We start from the raw sequence: 25,389 nt of genomic DNA, 5'->3' as shown, positions 1-25,389 counted from the left end.
AGGAAACCTCACTTACATGCATACTCACATAATGATATGGCCTGCATCACTGTTTGCAAGCATTTCGATTTGACGCCATTTAGACTACGTGTGTATCGATTTCGACGTTCCACTTTATTCTACCAGATGGCACACAAACTGGAACTCTTCTTGGGCTGTCTATGGCTGAGTTGTATTATTACTTTCTCATGAATACCAAGTGAGTCACATCGTAAACATAGACTACCCAGTAGATTTCTTCCCGTCCTTCAAAATCCGATTTCCTCTACCGGATTTGAACCTGCGATCTTGGGATCCTGAGTCCGACATTTTACCACCGAACTAAAGATGGAGATTTCATGTACATACATGCATGGATATATACAGATCTGTCTCTTAAAACAAAAATAAAAAGTGGGTAGTGGGAGGTAAATGATGATGATGATGAAGTTGATGATGATTATACCGAGCTCGATAGCTGCAGTCGCTTAAGTGCGGCCAGTATCCAGTATTCGGGAGATAGTAGGTTCGAACCCCACTGTCGGCAGCCCTGAAAATGGTTTTCCGTGGTTTCCCATTTTCACACCAGGCAAATGCTGGGGCTGTACCTTAATTAAGGCCACGGCCGCCTTCTTCCCACTCCTAGCCGTTTCCTGTCCCATCGTCGCCATAAGACCTATCTGTGTCGGTGCGACGTTAAGCAACTAACAAACGAAACGATGATTATTATTATTATTATTATTATTATTATTATTATTATTATTATTATTATTATTATTATCTAATGAATATAGGCTACAGTTTCATAAAAGATTCGCGTGATTATTGCTAGCCTGATGTAAGTTAACCCTTGTGAGGCAGATCCTCCGATGAGTGTCGGTGGCATCTGTTGTTTATGAGTAACTGCGGTGTTATTATGGTAGCAGATAGTACTGTGTGAGTTGTAGGGATGTTGGAGACAACATAAACACCTAGTGCCCGGTCAAAGGGAATTAATAATTTAAGATTAAATCCCCCAACCGGCCGGGAATCGACCCGGGGCCGTTTGAACCTGAGACCACTACGATGACCATTTATCCAAAGAGCTGCAGAGTACCGGTAACAAATAATTCACATTAGGGTTAGGATGAGAGGTACATTTGAAAACAAATTAGTACTTAGATATTCTAAATGTTGTGTAATTGGGCCCGATTCCGAGCCTTTCATTGGATTTCTCCCTGGCTCGAGGATATAGAATGATATTTGTTCAGTCTTATGAGGACCCTTGAAGAAGCACTGAAACAAAGTAACCTGGCGTCCCAAGGCATACGTAATTACCTGTCAGTTAGTTACGATCGCACGAGAACTGTAATATCCGTGGGCGTATACATTTCAATGTAATCGGCAACGGGTTATGTGGAGGGTGGAGCATGGCTGCTGTGATTTTACGAACTAAATTCATCAGGAATGTTACCTGGAAGACACTCCTTAAAATTAGACGCTTAAAAGGAAAGAAAATCGCTTTATGCATCGTGGATGTCATTATCAAAATATAATTAATTTACTTCACGCCTGCATGATGATATTTCTGATAATATGGACTGATGTGACGGTAGTTAGGGGATTGCTAAACAATATTTAAGCAATACCGCTTTAAACACACACCATACGTGGTCGCTCACTGTTAGTCAAAATGTTACTTGCTTTCAGTACTAACAAGTTTTTCCTTGAGAAAGGAGGAGCGAAATGTCACTTGCATTTTACAGCCCTCGACGTTTGCTATCTCAAAATTCGTTAAAGACTCTTAATGTATGAAATAAGTGCATAGATCTCTCTAGATCAGCTCTTCCTTTCATTGGCTTATATATATTCTAGTTAATTTTAATGGTTGTGCGGATATCATATGCAGGAAAACCAAATTATTTTGTAGTTTTTCCTTGAATATCTGATATTTACCGTCTTAATTCGTACTTTCGTCAGTAGGCCTATTAATTCATTTCATCCCTATATATGTTACTCTGAAAACCTGAAATCCGTGACAGTTATATTCAACTAGAAATAAACATCAAGTGCTAGATCATCAAATATAAATTTTCTGAACTAATAAACAAGAAATGGAAACACACACGACTGTAACCAAGAAACCCTCTGTTGGGGGGGGGGGGGTAGGGGGGTGCTGGAATACACCCACAGTATCCCCTGCCTGTCGTAAGAGGCGACCAAAAGTGGGTTTAAGCACTCTCGACTCAGGAGCGTGGGTTGGCGACTGCGGTTCTCCTAGCTGAATCTGACATTGTTTCCACCAAGGCTTTTCTTCAGTTTCATATTTCTTACCCGACCTCTCTCGCTTAACTCCTGTTCTCTTCCGACTCCGATGGTGTGTGAGGCCTACGGACTCTTTTCAGTCATTTCATGGTAATCTTGTGTAGCTCCCTGGCTGAATGATACGCGTAGTGCTCTTCGGTTCAGAGGGCCCCGGTTTCTATTCCCGGCCGGGTAGGAGATTTTAACCTTAAATGGTTAATTCCCACGGCTTGGGAACCGGGTGTTTGTAATGTCCCCAACGTCCCTGCATCTCACACTCCACACAGCACTATCCTCCAATACGCGGTTTCATACACACGGCAGATATCGCCCACCCTCGTCGGACGGTCTGTTTTACAAGGGGCTGCACCAAGCCAGAAGTAGCCACACGAAATTATTAAATTATGACAATTTCGTTTCCATTAATGTATGAATTATGACCTTCATTCAAGCCTAAAACATCTGAAGTTATACAACTAGGATGGCATATTAAATGATTAATTCAAGAAAGTGGACGTAGTTTCCTTACGCCTTAAATAATGGGCATTCTCATAGATTACAGCAAATTCTACTTCTGATGTATGACAGCAGAAAAAATTATGCACAGGTTTCTATTTTGAAGCCATTCATGACATGGTTTAATAGAATTCTCGTTTCTGATAACGAGAAATGGGCTAAGGATTCCCGTTAGAAAAACGTTGTTAGACTTTATAAAAATATTAAACCATTTTCGACCGGCGTACAAAGTTTTGAAAAAATTGAATATAAGCCTTTGAGAAATGGATCAAATACTGTTTCACAGTAACAGTCGCACAAGAAGAAATACATTGGAACATAATAAAATAAAGTATTTCTGATCTAATTTTTAAGTCAGGTTTCGGAGAAGTACAAAGCAAACATTTCGAACATTTTTGAATATTAGGTCTACTGAAGGGTGTTCCAAGATACAGACAACGAGACTTATTTTTTTACTATTGGTGATCATCTTCATGCTAAACGTACTGAATTAGGGCTTTGAGTAGGAAGCGGATGTATCCTTAATTAAAATACAACCCTGCCATACGTCTAGATTGAAAATGTGCAATAATGGAAAAGGATCTTCGGAGATACCGGCTTGATTCAAGGATGATGTAGTGGCCAATGTCGTGATGAATTCGTATCAAATCTTCCTTTACACCTCAGAACACATCCCCAAGATTCAAACAACGAGCTTATCACTGACCTGTGAGTCACACATTAGGTAGTTCTTACTCAGAGATATAACAATTATTTCAGGAGATCACGCGAGTTCTTGGATAACCCCTGTTGAGAGGCTGTCCCTCTGGACGTTCTCATAGGTTATGTCCCACGTTTAACATGGCATAGCTTAAAATGGCAATCACATGGACACGGAAATTTGCTTATTAACCCATTAGGATGACCTATTATAAAGGAATGCTGTGAGTATGAACAAACTGTTTCAAATTAAGAACTTCATTAGAAATTTCCAAATTCCAACAGTTTTCCTGAGGCTTCTTCAGAGTCAGAGTAGTAGTTTTTGAATTACTTGAACAACGTGTAATAGCCTCCATATCAATACTGACAAATGGGATTTAATCTATATTTTTGACATAGAGCTATACTAGGCTAAGTTAGAATATTTTAAAAAAGAAACAGAAAGCTAGATCTCATAGTAAAAGAATACTGTAATTTGTACCCAGTCTTAATACATTGAAGAGGAGATGGAACCCTCAAACTCAGTACCTTCTGCAATCTTAGATTGCTATCCACAAAAGAAATCCTGATTAAATCATTAAACTCAATCCAGAAACATGCATTTGAAAATTAAGAACATTTAGCTCATAATTTCTCCATTTTCAAACACTTCGTTTGAAATCTCTATATTTTAAAAACAAAAGGACCATGAAGTCTGTGCGTTACCTTTAACTGCAGAAAGAGTGTTAATGCAAATCTATAACCTAGGAGTGTAAAAATGGAATGGGGGTGTATTGGGGTCATGGCCATAAGTTTTGACGTAGAATAAGTACCATGTGACAGGTATCTAATCAGTCCGGGTTTGGATTTTTACTCTTGAAATTTTATTCCTTGGATGCAAACATACATGGGCCACAACTGGGGAAAACGCAATCGGGTGGGGTTCCAGTAATGCAGAACTCGCCCCATGACGCTCGGCCAGCTTGACGTTGAGACGCTCCCGATAAGTCTTCTGAAACTCGATGTTGGTGATTTTGGAATTTTGGAATTCTAACAAGCCTGTCTCTCCTCTCAAGTGCGTTCTGCAGGAAGGCGTTCATTTTCTATATGTCGTGACAATTTGCAGTTCGACATTTTTCGCACATTTCACACAAATTTCTCAAATATTCGCTATTTGATCTCCTTTCTTCCATATAGATGTAAAGCCTACTGATACGAATCAAACAACTTTTCACACGGCGTGCTACCACGCTTGTGTCCAGAACTACATTAATTATTAGCTGTGCGGCACTGCAATTTTAGTACCTCATAATGGTAATACTCTTGAATCAACCAGATGACGTCATACCGAGGTCAGACTCGTATTGGTAGATACCCTAGTTTTTCCTCTTTAAAATGAGATAATGAACAAAGTCGTCATTATTTAGATTTGAAATGTTTCATGATTTGACCTAAATATGTCTTATAACTGGGGATCATCTGTAAATTTCCGTTACTGAAGTTGGCGTGACGGGCGTTAGTGTGCCGGAAGTGTAACCCTAGCAACCGTGCAGGCTGTAATGTACGGTATGCATGGATGTTACTTAGCAACGGTGCAGTCTTGGTTTTATGGCTGGCGTCCATCTGAAATTAGCAGCCGTTGATGGATGGCCATGACCGAGGGAAATATATTTTACGGTAATTTTATTTTCGCAAAGCATAAAATAGTTTCTATTTTTGTAACGTTGACAGGTCCAAGTAAGTTCCGAAAATATAGACGTATTTAAAGTATTCACACGTCAGATGTATTCATTTATTCATTTGAGAAGTGTCCGTTCAAAAGGCGCTATTTCCATCCTAAGAAAGTTGTGGAAAAATACAAAGAAACGTATAATAATTGACACGTGGAACGTACCCATGATCGGATATGACACTTCCCTCTTGCCTCTCACATCGTCACCTTGATAACTTACAATGTGTCCACCTTAAACCGTAGGCCGTGGCAAGATTCGATACAATGACTTGGTACTTTTAAGGAATTACTTCTTTCTGGTCTGGATTTCTCATGGCAATCGATGGTATTCAACTACTGCAATGCATGTGGACCAAATACTTTTTAAAAAATCTGAAGTGGAAAGACACTCATCATTTATTCCAGTACCTACTGGAAAATTATACTTGAATTTCTCCAGGAAATGATCATGACAAGCAAGCATGTCAGGTATTTGAATGTTCTGATACTTATGGGTATTTACAAAGAATTACTCTGATCACAGTTTCTAGCATTTTACATTTTCAACTAAATATGTACCTATATCTCAGAAAATGTCCAGTACATAGTATTAGAATTTCTATTAGTTCCTTAAGCAACTGGACCAAGATCGTAACAAAGACATTCACATTATCCGAATTGGACACTTTTGTAGAATACGCCTTCCTCTGAAAAATGATCTAGATGAAAGGAAGTCACCCATCTTAAGTGACCATTTAAGATATTTAATTCTGGTCCAGTGAAGATATAATACATACCGAAAATAAAGCTTGCTATTTCGATTTTGTACTGGACAGGTTTCTGAGGTCGGAGATATAAGCTGTGCTACAATAACCTACATTGGCTACTGATATTAAGAAATTCCTGAGTAACGGACTTTTCCTCATAGGAGTTCTTTAATGTCCCGGAATCCATAAATTCCAGGTTGCTGCGTTTTAACACTCACCAATCTTACCGTCCGGAGCCGAGATCTGAACCCACTATGTTGCGAAAAGCAGGACAACGGCTAACTTATTACGCTATATAGGAACGGCAGTTTCATATTTCTTTACCATTTAACGTAAGTATTTTATGCAGTAGTAAAATGTTATTTTGAGCTGATAACCGTTACAGGCTACGGAGGGCCACAGAAGAATTGAATATGCATAACTATGAGACAAAGGGGGCCGGCCCCGTGGTGTAGGGGTAGCGTGCCTGCCTCTTACCCGGAGGCCCCGGGTTCGATTCCCGGCCAGGTCAGGGATTTTCACCTGGACCTGAGGGCTGGTTCGAGGTCCACTCAGCCTACGTGATTAGAATTGAGGAGCTGTCTGACGGTGAAATGGCGGCCCCGGTCTAGAAAGCCAAGAATAACGGCCGAGAGGATTCGTCGTGCTGACCACACGACACCTCGTAATCTGCAGGCCTTCGGGCTGAGCAGCGGTCGCTTGGTAGGCCAAGGCCCTTCAAGGGCTGTAGTGCCATGGGGTTTGGTTTGGTTTTTTATGAGACAAAGGGAGACGATATGAGTTACATGTCCATTCTACTTTAATCGTAAGAATTAATCTGTTTTTTTTATTTATTTGGGATTGAGTGTGCATCTCAATGGTACGTGTCTCTCAATATTTGCAAATTATTTTTCAAAATCTCTCGCTACCTGACGTTGAGTTAAACGCATTAACTACCGATTGAATTGAAAACACTGTTGAATTTTTTGTTACACGTAATGTAATAGCCGTATTTTGTTTCGAATTGCACTATCAGCACTTTATTAGAGGAAAATTTATTTCAGCTTCTTATACGCGAATTCTTCTTGCATATTTCCACTTTTAGAATCATTTCACATTGTATGCACATTTATATTCATTCATCGCAGCTGTGATAGTCTCTGCCAAAGGTGAAGCTGGTCGACCCTGCTTACCGCTACTCACTTTGCACATTACGACCTTCACCAGGACCCTTCTTGAAAAAAGAAGAGCTAAACTTTACTTGGTTAAAATCTTTAATGACCCTTCCCTCTTGCCTCTCACATTGTCACCTTGATAACTTACAAAGTGTCCCCCTTAAACCGTAGGCCGTGGCAAGATTCGATACGATGACTTGGTACTTCTTACGACTGCCCATGAAAAAAGGAAGAAAAAGTGTCTTCATGTGGCCGTCCCCTTCCTCCAAGTATGAAGCAATAGTTCTTCCCTTCGGTGGAGCGCGAATTGCTGTGGTAGGGGCCTTTACGTATAAATAGGCGCCTCATCGTCTTGTGAAGCACACTTGGTCAGCTGCTCTCTCTCTTGATCCATCACAAGGACACACAGTACATCACAATGATGAAGCTGGTAAGTGCTGCACTTTCTCTCCGCTCTCAAAATTAACCCTGCATTATACCGTTACAGAAACGCTCTTCTGCATAAATGTAAATGGTTTCTGAAAAGGAATTCTTAAAAATTAAAACCATCATTTGTAACGATATATTGTAATCTATATAACATTTATATTTTTGAAACTGGGGCTTTCTGATAAAACTTGCACGCAACCGGTATAAATAAGCGCTCCATTTATAGTTTACATCAAATGCCTCCGTGGCTAAGGTGGCAGTTCACCGGCCTCTCACCGCTGGGTTCCGTGGTTCAAACCCCGGTTATTCCATGTGAGATTTGTGCTAGACAAAGCGGAGGCGGGGACAAAATTTTCTCCGGGTACTCCGGTATTCTCTGTTATCTTTGATTCCAGCAACACTCTCCAATATAATTTCATTTTATTAATCATTGCCCCAGAGGAGTGCGACAGGCTTCGGCAGCCGGCACCATTCTTATCCACGCCGCTAGATGGGGGCTTCATTCATTACATCCCTGACCCGGTCCAATGGCTGAAAACAGGTTGTGGATTTTCATTTTCATTTATAGTTTACATCAATGATTTGAAATATTTTTTTTTTTCTCATTTATATATGAACTTCACTATCAGTCACTAGTCAAGAGGTGGATTGAATTCTTCCAATGACGTATATTCAGTCAAGCATTTTCAGACATCGGGAGGGTTGTCAATTTCCTCAAGTTAGACCTCTATCTGTAGGTAGGTATATCTTGAGCGTTAGTGAAGGTTAATTTGAATTAGATCACAATTCCTAAGAATATTGAGGGAGAATTCCTCACTCGAGTTTGCTACATTGGTTTCTGACCAATCATATGGATATCGAAGACGTCTGCTTCTTGATAATTTTCTATTAATTCTGTTTTAAAACTCTTTTCACTGGCTATGGCCGGTCTCGTGGTGTAGGGGTTGCGTGCCTCTTAACCGGAGGCCCCGCGTTCAATTCCCGGCCAGGTCAGATATCTTTACCTGAGCCTGAGGGCTGATTCGAGGTTAACTCAACATACGTGATTAGAATTGAGGAGCTAACTGACGGTGAGATAGCGGCTTCGGTCTAGAAAGCCAAGAATAAAGGCCAAGAGGATTCGTAGTGCTGACCACTTCAAGGGCTGTAGTGCCATGGGTTTTTGGTTTTTTTCTCTAGCTATGGGTTATAATAAATTAAGGGGGAGTGGTATCGTGTGGTATACTCACTGCTTTCTCATCAAGATGGTCAAGGTTCGAATATCATCCTATGCATTACATTCTTCCCCGTGGTTCGAATTCTGCACAAAACTGAAGGTCCTGTGGAAATGATTACAGTATCAAAATTCGCGTAAGATAGCCATCATCGTGGAGGCGTCAAGTCTCAACGGTTTGACATCGTGGTCAGTCGGTTCGAGTCTCGTTGATGGAAAAATCTCCACCATCAGAATGTTGGCCGCCAGGGCAAGAGAAATGATATGGAGTGAAGGCATATAATGCTAATGAAGGCGATTCGTTCGTCGAAAGGAGACGTTAAGTGTTGAGCAGACACTTTGGTGCTATTCGAAGGGAATAGGCTATACACCACCATCGGGTTTCACCCACTCCCTCCTGTTGTCATATATCAAGTCAGTCATTTCATCGCATTAACTTCTCCGATAAAGTTGACGTCAGAAATGGGACTCAATAGTAAAACCTTGCTACGAAGATTCATCTCACTTCATACCAGACCCCATAGAGAAACGGGACAACGGTTGGACATACAATACACCGAACGTAGCGGGTTTTTTCATAAACAATTAATTAATTAATTTGTCTTATAGTTTTAGGCAAAGCTTACCAACGAACTATGCTTAACCTCACCTCTCAAAATGGCTGTAAGGAAAAGGAAATCCTCAATAAAATGAAAAGTATCTTACCGAATGAGATAAGATTCGCAAGACTATTCGTAGTGTTTAGTGTCATACAGATTCTTTGCAACTTCACCATTGTACTCATGATTAGGCCTGCCTTTCAGGCAATGCTTCATATCCTCGATGTTAACCTCATACTCGGAAATTCAGATCTTAATTTTCTATTAGTTAAGAAGATATACTGGAGGCTACCTAACCGAAGTGGTAAGGGAGTACTCGGATTACTCCAATAGTCCTCAGTTCGCTCCCCTGTCATGAAGTCAAATATTTTAATAACTAGATCTCCATTCCTGGACAGACTCTCGGCACTGGAATACACAAGAAATGAGCAGGTTAATTGCTGGGGGAAAACGCTATCCGCCCTATACAACTAAGTGCCGCGGTTGCGGACAGTGGAAATCTTTATCTTTCAGCCATGGGCATTCATGGCCTGTACAGATGTAGGTTTCATATTTTAAATATACATACTAAAAACTGTGATAACGGTAATATCAATGTAGTAACACACTGTTCGAAATGACTTTAATACATCTTGGTAAAAAGCTCGTGTTAGATTCTACTTCCTACTTTAGATCAACGGAAGAGACACTCGTAGTGTGCGTGAAAAAATTTTCTTTCGGTTGATAGAAATAATTCCTGCTCTCTTACACTTCACATATGACACTCTTATGTTTTGGGAGTCAATGACGTCGCCGAAATGCTAACGCGGTTCCAATGTCGTGACGAACCCGGCACTCTACTATCATGTGTCCAACCTAGGATTGCCCAGATCAGAGTCCTCGACTGGCTCCTCGTTTGTTCAGATATTTGGTCATAAGTTGAAATACCACGTCATTACTGGTTCTATGGAACCATATTTGAATACAATACCTCATAAAATGGTGTAATATCTGGCTTTATTATCGTATTTATTATATAATACCGTGTACTCAAGACCGTCTGCAGTTGCATGTGAAGGTGATCGTACTCTAGCTACAAAACTAATATTGTACGAAAGATGTAAGAAATCCGGACAAGAAAATTTCACAGACCAATGAACTGGCATTGTTAAAATTCAGTCCTATTGAGCTTTTCGCGAAATAGCCACCAATACTTATCCGAGGAGAAATCTGGAAAGCTTTCTCATTTCAAATATTCTCGTATCTAGACAACAAATATTTAATTTAGAGTGCTGGGCGAGTCCCACCGTCGGCTGTCTAGAAAATATTTTCCGTGGTTTTCCTCACTAAGGTAAGGTCCTTTTATTGGCCGCGGAGACTTATCTCTCACCTTTCTCCGCACCTCAAAGCAAAGCATCACATCTCCTGGCTTGAGACAGGACGTCACCCACTAGGACGCCCACAGTACCACATCAGAGTACGGAATGGAAGCTTTTAGTAGAAAGGTACTTTAAAGCAATATTCTGTTCAACATGATTGAAGTTAAAAGGAAGTAAGCCGGTAGTTTTACTTGACTCTTATTATTATAGACGAAGGGCCTTCAGTTTTACTTAGAATCCAAACTACAGGGAAGTAAATTTTCATTTGGAAAATCGCACATGCATTGAACGGGATTCGAATCGTGATCACCATGATCAGGAGCAAATGATTATGCCTCACTCAGAAAACTCAGCGCCATGTTAGCCCGGTATCAAATACAGTAATAATGATACCTTGCTACAGCGAATTACAGTGCGACAAAATTAAGCGCAGTGAATACTTGAATGTCTGTAAAATAATTGAAGCCAATGTAAACAAGTTGCATATCTGAGGGATGTTTTTAAAAGAATGTGACGATTAAGGAGGCGTTCGCAAGCTTCTGAGTCGTTTGCAGATAGTCAACTGGAGGGAGGAAATCGGGCTAAGTACAACTGGAGTCCCAGAATTATGCCCCAAGGAGTTTTTATCATTTCAAAGTGTCAGAAAATCCACAAATAACGCTCTGTCTTTTGTATAAGTTCTCTTAAGGGCCAAATGATTCCTCCAGGATTCGATCCCGCCACTACGTAAAGCACAGAAGACATGTGTCTCATACAAACTCGCTACGCAGATGATCACTCACCGCTTTCCCCAGGAGGAATTTCGTACAACAGCAACGAGTATCAACCACAGAACATAGCGGGGACAGACATACTTTTAATTCTATCAGCGGTAAGATGAATGAATAAATAAATAAATAAATAAATAAATAAATAAATAAATAAATAAATAAATAAATAAATAAATAAATAAATAAATAAATAAATAAATAAATACATAATCATATATTTCGAAACTATTATTATTACTGTATTAATATCATCCCAGTTATATGCTGCGGTTGCCATTTCTTGACAGATGTAGCTTTACGTCTAATGCTACAGTCTGGCACAAACGAAAAAGTTTTCACTGAGATCAAATCGGTATCTGAGGGGATAATTTTCCCAACGATCGATGGAATATCCATCATATTTGTCTCGAGGGTGGTCATGCCAACAAGCCATGAGCTGTGGTGAGGTGTGGTGAGTCTTGTCAACCGTGAAAGAACTGGTCCAAACAAGCCACCATTTTTGATCCAAACATACTGTTGATTGGTATTACAGGCTACTGAACCTGGTTAAAACTTCCAGAGCCGAGTAGAACGAGTCTCTGCCCTTACTAGCTTGGTTGCGAATTATCTGTTAATGAATTTGATGAGAAGAAGAAACTCTGTCGATATCAGTCTATGTGAGGAAAATTTAAAGTATAAGATATTTTTTTAAACCGTGGATATAACAACTTTAATTTAGTGAATTGAGACCCGGGTAAATGAAAACAAGTCACAGCAACAAAATTCAATAATGTGAAAAGCGGTGTCTTACTGCTGTAAAAGATATTCCCTCTAACACAAAATTAGAAATGAAGACTCAGAAAGTCGAATAATTTATAAACGAGACCTCCAATTCGGGAGAGACATATGACCATCCTCCAAGGGCCACCATGGCTTGAATGAAGATGACTTTGCTTTGCTTAAAATGTCTCCTACTGTTAACTGTACATCATACTTTATAAATAATAAAAATATAAATATGAATTTCATCTGTACTGAAAATTGTTTTATTATTAACGGTGATATGTGTAACACATACGATCTAGGAATGTGTATTCATTTTTCAGATTGTTTTGTCTTGCTTGGTTGCCATTGCCCTGTCTCTGCCAGTCGGCCCTAACGAGCCAGTGGCCATCATCTCCCAGGAGAACAACATCAACCCTGATGGCTCCTACAGATACAGGTAAACTCACAACCATTGAACAACAACATTAAATATATTGAAGGGTGCTTCCAAGCATTGAGTGTCCGCCTTGAACGTTTTAAGAGAATGTTTTTCATAAGAATGTTGTTCATTTCCCTAGCTGATCATAATGAACATTTTTATATTTCCTTTATACAACCAATTTCCAATTATCTCAGCTTTAGTACTGGTGCCGAATAATTTGGCAAAAAATCAAGTCCATTTAACTTAGCACCTTACAAGACAGTAATTACAAAATTGCCCACACAGCAGTAAGAGCAAGTAGACTTTCCATAAGAATATATTAGCAATTTGAAGATCTAACAGTATATTTCCATTAATTATGAAGAAAGGGCCTTTCATTAAGGGCTCCAAAAATTGTACAAAATATGAGTTGAAATAATTTCCACGTAAACTAAACACAACGTACAAGGAAATATAAGATATTATTGATTTTAAAAACATTTTCAACTTGGCTAGAATAAAACATGAGACTTCAACCGTTTCTTCCGAAACGTGAAGTTCTATTCTACATTCCAAGTAGAGTACGAATCCCTCCACACAGAATTATTTTTGTTCACAGACTTTTTATGTAAACGGTAGTTTTCCAGTCGTGCAAATGGGATGGTATTCCTCAGAGTACTGAATGAAAATTCCATCTGAAATGTATTTTCTTTGAAAGATTTAAACAGAATTGTGTGTTTAGCCTTAATCAGTAACTGAATAACTTTCTTCGACTATTGTTTACCTAATCCGAGATGAAAACGAAGAGTTAGGTAAAATGTGAAATACATACATTTTTTATTCTTTTATTCATATATGATGGCTCGGATATTAAACCAGTTGATGAATCAGGCACCTTAACAACAGCTTCTTTCAGTGTACCCCCGCTCCCTACCCTGTCCCGATCGGGTACAATATGAATCCTGAAATGAATAGGAAGGTGACACTTGTTAACAGAATATTAATTAACACTATTTTCTCCACAGTTTTGAGAGTGCAGATGGCACACGTGCCCAGCAAGAAGGCCGCCTTCTGCCACCAGAGAACAAGGATGAGACCGAAGTCGTTGGACAGGCTGGTAGCTTCAGCTACATAGGTACCGACGGCCAGAACTACGAGATCACCTACGTCGCTGACAAGGAAGGATACAAGCCCCAAGGCGCTCATCTTCCCGTCGCTCCTCCCGTTCCCGAAGCCATCGCCAGGTCCATCGAGTTCAACCTGGCTAATACCCAGAGGAACTGAATAATCTAAACTCTGATTTCCTTCGTGACATTGTCGATGTTCTCTTCAGATCCTTAGAGGGCGGGCCATCTTAAAAATATTTCGTCTGGTTTCCACCATTCCTCTATCTCACTCATATTTATTGAAAGTAATCATTTCCTAAGGATCTCAAGAAACATCGAGATCTACAGTCGTCCTGAAATGCTCGTCGATAATGGCTTTTCTTATGGCCAAGAGACATTAGCAGGACACTGCCTCGCAATGACAACCCAGCTGTTCCCAATACGATCACCTCGTTCAAAATAATAAACCCGCCTTGTGAAGATATTTTTATGTATTGTGTATAAAGTCGAAAATAAAATAATACTCATACAAAACTCGTATCTTATTGATTTTCAATCCCAAATGTGTATGTTCATACCAATATATTAACACAGTAAGAAATTTAACAATATTTTCATACCTTTAGGCAATCAAAGAACCTTTCCATGTTTCCTTGGCATACTAAATGTTAATGATGAAGATTTTACAACCGAGCTCGATAGCTGCAGTCGCTTAAGTGCGGCCAGTATCCAGTATTCGGGAGATAGTGGGTTCGAGCCCCACCGTCGGCAGCCCTGAATATGGTTTTCCGTGGTTTCCCATTTTCCCACCAGGCAAATGTTGAGGCTGTACCTTAAATAAGGCCATGGCCGCTTCCTTCCCACTCCTAGCCCTTTCCTGTCCCATCGTTGTCGGTGCGACGTAAAGCAACTTGCAAAAAAAAAAAAAAAAAAAAAAAAACATGATTTAATTTTCTCTTTCCACCACGTTTTTCACATCCTGGTAGGGTCGTGATGTGAATTGTGCTCTGATTTACGGCCGAATGTGCTTCTTGACGCCAACCCTATATGGAAGTACGTATTCACTACTGTGTATTTCTGGTAGTGTGATGTGTTGTGTGCGTACGAAGAAGATTGTAAGAACAAGTACGAGCACACCTGGTCCGAGTCGGAGGAATTAATCAGACGTGTTTAAAATCCTCAACCCAGCCCTTCAGCCAAGGATCCAGACTCACATACGATTCAATTATTAATTAATTTTTTTTTTAAATTACAAAGTTTAAGAAGCCTAGCTGGGATAAAACTAATCAGTGGAAGACTGACAGATGTAAGTCCTACTCTTGTAGAAAAATCACTACGAAATATATGGTTACATTCACTAAAGATTCCATTACGATGTCCCAAAGCTAAGAAATGACAAGAAGATTTCCAACTTAAACATGTTTGAGTTATGAAGTCGAAAGATAGAATCTTACCATGGAAATAAATCAACAGTGGAGTACCACAAGGTTGTGACTTATCCCCACCGATTTTTATCATATACATGAATGCCTTTACAAAAGACTGGAGACATCTCCCCCACGCTAGTATCACAATCAACGGACATCTGAAATTAGACAGGCTCCTATATGCTGATGATCAAGTACTATTTTCTGGCACAAAGGCTGGTTCACAACGCTCCATACATCATCTCAGTACAATAGCTACCCAATATGATATGGACATACCTACAGAAAAATCAAAATTATTTGTTTTCAAGGATAAAGAACTAATTCAGATTAAGTTCTGTCTCAAATGTTAATGTTATAGATAATGTTATAGATATTTATAATAAGATAGTTAATTCCGACAAAACCTTAGGTACGGTGAAATCAATAACGAAAACATTCTCAGTCCAGAGAGACAAGGCTACGAGTCTACAAAACACAAGCTAGATCAATTCTCATATATCGAAGTGAAGCATGGACAATCAGGAGACAAGATGAAATCAGAATCACTACTTCTGAGATTAATTGTATGAGACGCACGCTATGGGACCACGAAAGGAAGAAAGTCGTGATCAAAGAACTGAAGACAGAATCCGTATTAAATGGCATAGGCCCAAGAGTTTCCTTAAGGAGCTGTGGAAGAGAATTCTACTATTCTTAAATTCGGCACTACTTGGGTAGAATGAGCAGTTTCTATAACTATTCAGTCACCTTTGTCTTAGAAATTAATTTGACTTAAATTCCTGGTGCAGGATGAGAATAATCCAGGGTCACGTGCTTCTTCCTCTTCAGAAGTAGTGACCTTGTGTCTAAATTCCCAGCCTTTGTGACAGGGAATCGAACTAGCATCCTTCCAGGGGATCCAACCGAGTGTTGCTTGCCGCCTCGCACAGACACCTCGTATTCCACTCCACAGAAACGTATTCTGTTCATATGCTAAATTACCTGTGATTTTGTTGAAGAGAACTGACCGGTAATTGATATGTTTCGATGGTACCTATCATACGTATGCAAGTAAAACATGGAATATTATCTTGATAAGTTACAACAACACCCTATCTGAATATTTAAATAATCTAAGTAAAATAACCATGTTACCACTACAAAATGCTTAATATGTTTGAGATAAATGGGGATATTAACGAGTAATGGGTTTTCATCGCATTTATAATTGCAACCGTAAACTGCTCCGCGAGGGTGTTTGATGTTGCTGAAGCCTAATCCGGACTTAAATAGACAATATTGCGAATGCTGGACACATTACGGCAACTACTTCTGTAAAATTCTGTCATACAATGAATAATCACGCTTGAGATCTCTTTCTCACGATTAATCGCATGATAATAACCACATGAAGGAGCAATATGAGATGCAACTAGTTATTTTCTAATTACGTTACGAACTTTTCTTCGGTGCAGGAGATATCGGAACGTGGTATTCCTAACCCCGTAGTGGTGTTCGTTGTTACATGCTGTAGAACTGATGAAATGGTGAAGTTAGCTTGGAAGGCAGCATAATAAACGTTACCCGAGAAGCGAAAGTCTCCGGGATGCACTTCAATTATAAAATACCTCATATCAGGACTGCCATTTTGAAGTTTGTCCTTACCACTTGTTATTTTTTAAACATACCTCCTCTGCTATGGGCATTACGTCGCACCGACACAGATAGATCTTATGGCGACGATGGGATAGGAAAGGCCTAGGAGTTGGTAGGAAGCGGCCTGGTGTGAAAATGGGAAACCACAGAAAACCATTTTCAGGGCTGCCGAAAGTGGGATTCGAACCTACTATCTCCCGGATGCAAGCTTCACAGCCTCTACGCGCCAACTCGCCCGATTTTAAACATACCATTGATGCTTTTTACCACCTATAAACACCATGTACATGTAAGATTTAACCTTCATCTTCAAGATCGCACAGTTTTAAAATTGACAAAATACTCTTCGATTATCTTTTCCTAGCTCTACTGATATACAAAGTTACATTTTTTGAATTGTTCTTGATGAAGCTCATAAAGGAATTAAGATTCGCTGTGCAGATGTCACCATGTCACTTGCTCTTTCTTTTGAACTTCAAGAACGAAGTAAACAAGGATTTTGGCCTTAAAATAAATACTCTGAAAACAAATTTCGTGGTAATTAACGAGCACAAAATCGCCAATATTGTCATCAGCCTGGATGGAAACACATAATGAAAGGTCAGACTTTAAGTACATCGAATGCTGGCTAAGAATGGCATGCAGAAACCAGAAACAAAATCGGCATTGCCAGAAGTGCGTTTCTGATATTAAAAGATCCCACGTGCAACCATGACCTGCTATTCGAAATTCACGGTGAAGTTCTCGTAATTTTCTGTTTAACGTCCAGAACGCTTTTCAAGTCCACACTGGAGTCAACGTGGAGTATGTCCTTTACGGGGCAAGCAGCCATTTGCTATTGGTCAACAGTCGAGCCGGTGGGTTGTCCTGCTTTGCATTTAAGTCACCGGTCGTTCACGAAGAAATTGCGAGAAGTTTGCAAGCGATGCGTTACGGTTTAGAAGGATGAACACTAAAAGCAACGTTAGGCCTTTGGAATGTGGATGTATCCCAGAGTGTTATTGATCTCATGGGTAGAGCACGTCACCAACGAAGAGGTACTCCGTCGTGCCAGGATATCATGTGAAGTCTTAACCCTCGCAAACTCCGGAAAGGAGCATATTTCGGTGAAATTTTTCCGACAAATATGGCCTGATACAACTGATCGTAGATGGTTAACGTGGACGTAGGTGGAGAAGGTTATCCTGGGCACGTAACCTCCGACAGTGGTTCGACAACCACGATACGGCAACCCTGACACCTAAAATACAAAATTAAACCTTAATCCATGATCGTCACTCACGTTCTGTAAGGGGATGGGACTAGAAGAAGGAATAAAATCGTGAGGTGACAATTAAAGAGGATTGCTTGTTGGTGATATGTCCATGGGTTATCCGTATTGAAATACAATATTCCGCAGTCCATTCATACTTAGTATAGGGTAGGGGGGCCAATACCCGGACAGCTTCTATTTCCGGACACTCTTAACGTCTATGTGGTTTATATTTGAAATAAGCGTCAGATGTGTTTTCGAAATAGTTAACTAGCTGACGGCACCCTCTTGCAGTAGAGTGAAACGGTAGTGAATGGCAGGAGTTGCGCGGTTCTTGCTGCAGACCATATCAAAGGAAACAAGGTAGGACGCGCCCCCTGTACTTTTCCTGGTACTTTACATTTATTCTGATCTTTCGTTTCACTTAAATTGAGAAAATGTACGACCTGAGAGTAAGACAATCTGTAGTCTGTCTGTTAGGTCATCAGCCCAGAGGCTGGTTGGATCCTCAAATAGCACCACCAAAGGTTATGCGGTTATAAGGAAACCGGAAAAACCAATGGCAGCACCAAAATGAGGCGTACTAGGCAAGACGAGGAGTGAGGTAGTTTGTCATTGCTTTCCTCACTGGATCAGAAAGTGCTATTGCAGCACGACTGACCCTATGAGCAACAGCTTTCATAACACTCAGATGCACTAGTCGTGCTCTAAATGTCAATACTCAGCACCACCCATACCCCAGCAGCTTCCATATTGTCACAGCCATGGATGAGACTGGGACTTCGGTGAAAGCTACACTTTACTCTGGCCTGTGCCAAAGGATGGATACAAAAGTACTGTATCCATCAAGAAATGGCAGCAGGCAACAATCTGTAATATTGAAGATGAAAGGTTTAAGCAGGCAATGTATGGGTAGCAATATGTAGGTCACGGCACGTGCGATCATAGCGTGAAATTTGAATGATGGACAGACTTGTTCGTATTTCCGGACGCTCGATTGTTCCCAATTCCAGACACCAATACATACCAACGATACATTCAAAGCTGGTTAATTGTGTAGGTTAACGAGATAACGTTTGATAACATTGGTTCTCAAACTATCAGTTCAACTTAGAGGGATACCCAGGATAAAGAGTCTGACATTTATTCACATATGAGTACAGTAGTTCTGTAGGTGATTAATTAGTTAATGGCGTCTGGCCTCCGGAGAGTCCTTGTGTGGGTCTTTTTCTCGTACACAGCCTATTAGGCGACCTGCATGTCTGTGAAGATAGGGCCCTAATGCTGAATACGCCACACACGCCCAGTCCCCGAGCCATTGGAATTAACCAATTAAGGTTAAAATCCCCGAATCGGCCAAGAATCGAACCCGCGACCCTCTGAACCTGTGGGCAGTACGCTGATCATTCAGCCAACGAGTTGAACTCTGAGATGATGAAATTACGCAGTATACTATCTGTTTCTGACAGGAAGTCGCGGCAGGTCGTAGGTGCGGCAGGAGTAACGGATACTATACTCATTACAAACATTAGTCGCGACAGAAAAATCAGATCTATGTTCATTATTATTTTTTTTTTTTTTTGCTAGTTGCTTTACGTCGCACCGACACAGATAGGTCTTATGGCGACGATGGGACAGGGAAGGGCTAGGAGTGGGAAGGAAGCGGCCGTGGCCCTAATTAAGGTACAGCCCCAGCATTTGCCTGGTGTGAAAATGGGAAACCACGGAAAACCATTTTCAGGGCTGCCGACAGTGGGGTTCGAACCTACTATCTCCCGAATACTGGAAACTGGCCGCACTTAAGCGACTGCAGCTATCGAGCTCGGTATGTTCATTATTAAGCTGTTCGTTATGCAGTACTTATAATTATATTAAATGTATAACTAAGGCACAATTGTACTGCCATTTTAAACCTTCACAACAACACCTTCATTCGCAAGAGTCACCACGGACGGAAGGGGTGTTTATTGTCAGGCTTGAGACTGGAGATAGATACATGCGTGGCACCAATGCTTACCTCTCCCACCCCTTACCCCGCAACCATACTACTTTTCTAACTTGCGTCTTATTTGAATGAGGAAGATACAGTTGCAGGGAAAACGCACTCTCAAAAGCTATTTCTCCAAGCCCATTCTGTGTTGAGTTCATGATGACTGCACCCTTATCAGGTACCCTTATCAAGAAATTTAGCACTTTTAACAGGACAGGCTTCATATGACCCACAGAGCTGACCAGCTTCGGTTATAGAGGGGGGATGAGGCTCTACCTCAATCCCGTCCTGAAAAAAAAAAAAAATGATAAGGGCAATACATGTTTATGCGCTTTTATGGTATTGACTATTTTAGTAACGTTTCTGGACGAATGGGATCATGGATTCAGTGCGGTCTGTGCCGGATATGGTTTAAGGAAGTATGTGTAGGAACAGCATGAAAGCGTGATTCTGTGTGTAGCAAATACGTTGTAAAATAATATCAAATGTAAATAGTAATGTACCGTGCATGTGTTAAATTGAATTGTGGGTAACGAAACCATCGTAACTGGAAAAAAATATGATGTCCGAGAAATGACACATTATGTTTCAGTGATGTCGGATTTAAGAGAATCTGTTCCTATTATCGGACGTTTTCAATTAATTTTTAAAATATTGTTCTTATGTAAGTATGTAATATTAATTAAATGTTATTAAATTTGCTAGTATCATTAAATGTTATGATACTGTGTATATTTCAGTGATAGAAATATTCACTGCTATGTGTTATATCCAAAAAATATCTGAATCGTTCCGATGTATTTTTTCCCCTTTTTAGGATGGTCGGTATTGAAATGGTGAGCGTTTACGTCATGTCCGTAGCAGAGGGGTTCAGAACCAGCTCCCCAACTTTTATAACGTTCAACTGGATATAGTGTACTCTCCAGGGGCGTGAGCTGAATTTAAGACTCTAAGAATTTCTATTTAGATTCAAACCACAAGGTTCGACAATCCAGAATATATAGGTAAGTGTCAAATGATTACTCGAAACAATCACTCTCAGGATGGGGTAATTTAATTAAATAGACGTTACTTCTCACTCTGCGTTAATGGGTGCTAGAAGAATTGTTACCCCCACTTTCACGAGCAGTTGCCCAGAGTGTACAAAGTCTTGCCTTTGTAAATGTTTGTACTGGAACTCAGAGGGATTTCTCTTACACGTGCATGATTACACAAAACCCACCGGATATCTGATGCTTTCCACCTGTGGTTTCAGTCCACCTGCTAATACTGCGGATTATTTCGTTGTAGCGTTGGCCGTATGTTACATGAAATCGAACAAATACCATGATTTATCTAATCATCACCATCATCATCTGTTTACCCTCCAGGGTCGGCTTTTCCCTCGGACACAGCGAGGGATCCCACCTCTACCGCCTCAAGGGCAGTGTCCTGGAGCTTCAGACTCTCGATCGGGGATACAACTGGGGAGAATGACCAGTACCTCGCCCAGGCGGCCTCACCTGCTATGCTGAACAGGGGCCTTGTAGAGGGATGGGAAGATTGGAAGGGATAGGCAAAGAAGAGGGAAGGAAGCGGCCGTGGCCTTAAGTTAGGTACCATCCCGGCATTCGCCTGGAGGAGAAGTGGGAAACCACGGAAAACCACTTCGAGGATGGCTGAGGTGGGAACCGAACCCACCTCTACTCAGTTGACCTCCCGAGGCTGAGTGGACCCCGTTCCAGCCCTCATACCACTTTTCAAAATTCGTGGCAGAGCCGGGAATCGAACCCGGGCCTCCGGGGGTGGCAGCTAATCACGCTAACCACTACACCACAGAGGCGGACGATTTATCTAATATCTTGAGTAATTTTTAATATCATATTAGGTGTTTGTCGGTCAATAGTGAACATACAACTTGTTCTATGGATAAGGGAATAGAGACCTTGAAGTTTCGTTCTTTACGGCAATTCAAATTGAGTACGAAGATGGACTCCACAATGTATAAGTTTGCACTTCCAAATAATAGCTTTTTTGCTAATCATAGTCTTATAATTATTACTGAATGACCAAATATTAAAAAAAAAAGCAGAGTCACCTCCGTACAGGCCATGAAGGCCCTTGGAGGAGTGGAAGGTAAAGGCTTCCACCATTGTTAACCTCGGCACGTGATGGGATAGAGTGGTTAGCTCTACGCCCGGCCGCCTTTGCCCCCAGTAATTAACCTGGTACTCATTTTTGGTGTAGGCTGAGTGAACCTCAAGGCCATATGCACCTCCGGAAGTGGAAATCTCGTTTCTTAAATTTTACGACTTCCTGACGGGGATTCGAACCCACGTCCTTCCGGGCGAACCGAGCACGCCTTTACCGCCTCGGCCAAGCAGCCTCTTACCAAATATTAAAGCACGAGAATAATTTGGTCTTGGCATAATGCATCATCCAGTTTGTTTTTATTAAATAATTCAAAAATTTCTTAGCCCATGGTGTAGAGGTAACGGATCTGCCTGGTGTACATAGCCCCGCATCCGATTTCCATCTAGTAAATTGTTTCTTACTCCGGAGTTTACGACTGGACTAAGTGAAGTGCTGTCTGGTAGGGGAGGCATGGGATTCAATTGAGAAGTAGGCTGAAAATGTCATGCTTATCATGTGGCACTCCTATATCTACAGGTCATCTGGCTCAGTAAAAAAGTTCTTTAGTTGCAAGTGAAACACAGTTTTTATGTATTCACAGTCGATGAATGTTTTGCCACCTTTAACAATTCATGAATTTATTATGGTAACAGCTTGACTTTCTTGGACACTTCACGTACCTCCCTTGGATATTTATAGGAGAGTAAGAGGGGAATCACGATTCGTAAGAAGTAATAATATAGATGAATAAATAATTAATTTACTGCAAAGGAGAACGAAGACCTTTTTCTTCAATGCTCAACGATCCTTGTCAGTCAGTACTCGTGGCCTGCCCGGTAGTGATTTAGTTGTGGTAGTTAAAGTTTGCACCTTACAGTCACGTCCCCGACAGTCGACCAGGGCTAATTGCGGGCGTCCCCTCGCACAGCTGTAGCTTTGTTCTCTTCACTTCAACGATTAGCAGAACAGGCCGCATTGAACTGCAGCGGAACTTTTATTAACAGATTAGAAATTGTTTCCGAAAGTGTCTTCCAAAAGAATAATTTTATACGCGAGAAAATTCGTTGTTCTGATATAATAATTTCGTGTGTCTATTTCTAGCTTGTAAGGCTTAACCTTTGATCAGGGTGGGCGACATCTGTCATGTGTAGGTAACTGCGTGTTATTGTGGTGGAGGATAGTGTTACGTGTGGTGTGTGAGTTGCAGGGATGTTGGGGACAGCACAAATACCCAGTCCCCGAGCCAAGGGAATTAACCATTTAAGACTAAAATCTCCGACTCGGCCGGGAATCGAACCCGAGATCCCTGTGACCAAAGGTCAGCACGCTAATCATTTAGGCATGGAGCCGCACTGTACTTGTCGTTTTAAAAGTGTGATCACACACACACGCGTTCCACAAGTTGTAATTTTCAAAGGAAAAATTAAAATTAATGCACAAACAAAATTGTAGCTGGGAAATGTTGGAATTTTTCGAAATGGGCTTAATCCACGTATAGTCCCGACTTCAATTCTTTGAGAAAAGGCCAAGAAATGGAATTATTATTATTATTATTATTATTATTATTATTATTATTATTATCATCGTCATCATCATCATCTGTTTACCCTCCAGGTTCGGTTTTTCCCTCGGACTCAGCGAGGGATACCACCTCTACCGCCTCAAGGGCAGTGTCCTGGAGCTTCAGACTCTTGGTCGTGGGATACAACTGGGGAGAATGACCAGTACCTCGCCCAGGCGGCCTCACCTGCTATGGTGAACAGGGGCCTTGTGGAGGGATGGGAAGATCGGATGGGATAGGCAAGGAAGAGGGAAGGAAGCGGCCGTGGCCTGAAGTTAGGTACCATCCCGGCATTCGCCTGGAGGAGAAGTGGGAAACCACGGAAAACCACTTCCAGGATGGCTGAGGTGGGAATCGAACCCACCTCTACTCAGTTGACCTCCCGAGGCTGAGTGGACCCCGTTCCAGCCCTCGTACCACTTTTCAAATTTCGTGGCAGAGCCGGGAATCGAACCCGGACCTCCGGGGGTGGCAGCTAATCACGCTAACCACTACACCACAGAGGCGGCCATTATTATTATTATTATTATTATTATTATTATTATTATTATTATTATCGTATGGCCGTGTGCTGGCATTTTGACGGGACGCCATCAGGGAAGCCTGCGCATCAATTTTTATATTTTGTTTTAATTCACCAAATAGCAGAGTAAATCAGACTGAGTCCTTCATTAATTTTGCCTGCCATACGTCAAATGATTCGGAAGATAGTAGGTTCGAACCCCACTGTCGGCAGCCCTGAAAATGGCTTTCCGTGGTTTCCCATTTTCACACCAGGCAAATGCTGCGGCTGTACCTTAATTAAGGCCACGGTCGCTTCCTTCCCACTCCTAGCCCTTCCCTGTCCCATCGTCGCCATAAGACCTATCTGTGTCGGTGCGACGTAAAGCAACTAGAAAAAAAAAGTCAAATGTGTCACCATGCCGGCACCGTATATGGAGTGACGAACGGACTTCTTCCGCCCGTCAAAAATCCGACTACCTCGGCTAGGATTGAACCCATGGTCTTGCGATCCAAAGGGGAACTATTATTATTATTATTAATAAGTGTTTCGTCAAAAAAGTGGTCAGTGTGTCCCTATTATGTCTTTCTAGTATCTTCTTCTTCCTGGCCTTTTCCCAGCTACCTAGGGCCGACACCTGCGTTGCCAACTTCTGAAATGGTCAGGATCGTACAATAACCCCCAAAAAAATTATCTTTTCAAGAAAGAACAGTACGACTTAAAATAACCATTCAAATATTCGCTCTTTTTCTAGCCTCTTTACAGAGGCAATAGGTCACTTACGCAGCAGCTTGCTTCTGAGGAAGCTGACTGGATCGATTCTTGGTTAATACTATAAAATTTCCATGAAGTCAAGTACCTCTGTTTCGGGCCGCATGCAAAACTGTATGTTCCGCGGATTACCTATAACACAATAGCTAGGTGTCCCACTGCCGCAACTTCACATTTAAACAGGTTAGGAAGGAAAATAAATATAATTCATAGTGCTAATATGTGAGATACAGCATCAAGGATAGGAAAATACTTTTTTTGCTAGTGGCTTTACGACGCACCGACACGGATGGGTCTTATGGCGACGATGGGATAGGAAAGGCCTAGGAGTTGGAAGGAAGCGGCCGTGGCCTTAATTAAGGTACAGCCCCAGCATTTGCCTGGTGTAAAAATGGGGAGGCACGAAAA

General features: G+C 41.1%; 1 protein-coding gene across 1 annotated transcript; it reads left to right on the top strand.

The window, feature by feature from the left end:
* Nucleotides 1–7,458: 7,458 nt before the first annotated feature.
* On the top strand, nt 7,459–14,253 carry LOC136868193 (larval cuticle protein 65Ag1). Its single transcript, XM_067144759.2, has 3 exons — nt 7,459–7,518; nt 12,543–12,658; nt 13,648–14,253. The coding sequence occupies exons 1-3, from the start codon at nt 7,507–7,509 to the stop codon at nt 13,904–13,906; spliced, it is 387 nt and encodes a 128-aa protein (XP_067000860.2). The 5' UTR covers nt 7,459–7,506; the 3' UTR covers nt 13,907–14,253.
* The last annotated feature ends 11,136 nt before the right edge of the window (nt 14,254–25,389 follow it).

The sequence above is a fragment of the Anabrus simplex genome, chromosome 1 (genome assembly GCF_040414725.1).
Source record: "Anabrus simplex isolate iqAnaSimp1 chromosome 1, ASM4041472v1, whole genome shotgun sequence".
In the NCBI taxonomy this organism is placed as follows: Eukaryota; Metazoa; Arthropoda; class Insecta; order Orthoptera; family Tettigoniidae; genus Anabrus; species Anabrus simplex.
The sequence above is the reverse complement of the archived record's forward strand: the minus strand, read 5'-3'. Positions and strand labels throughout refer to the sequence as shown.

Bases quoted from the DNA above. Each gene is read 5' to 3' on its own strand.
- LOC136868193 (XM_067144759.2), top strand. The intron at 12,659-13,647 runs GTAAACTCACAA...TTTTCTCCACAG, and splicing joins GATGGCTCCTACAGATACAG to TTTTGAGAGTGCAGATGGCA.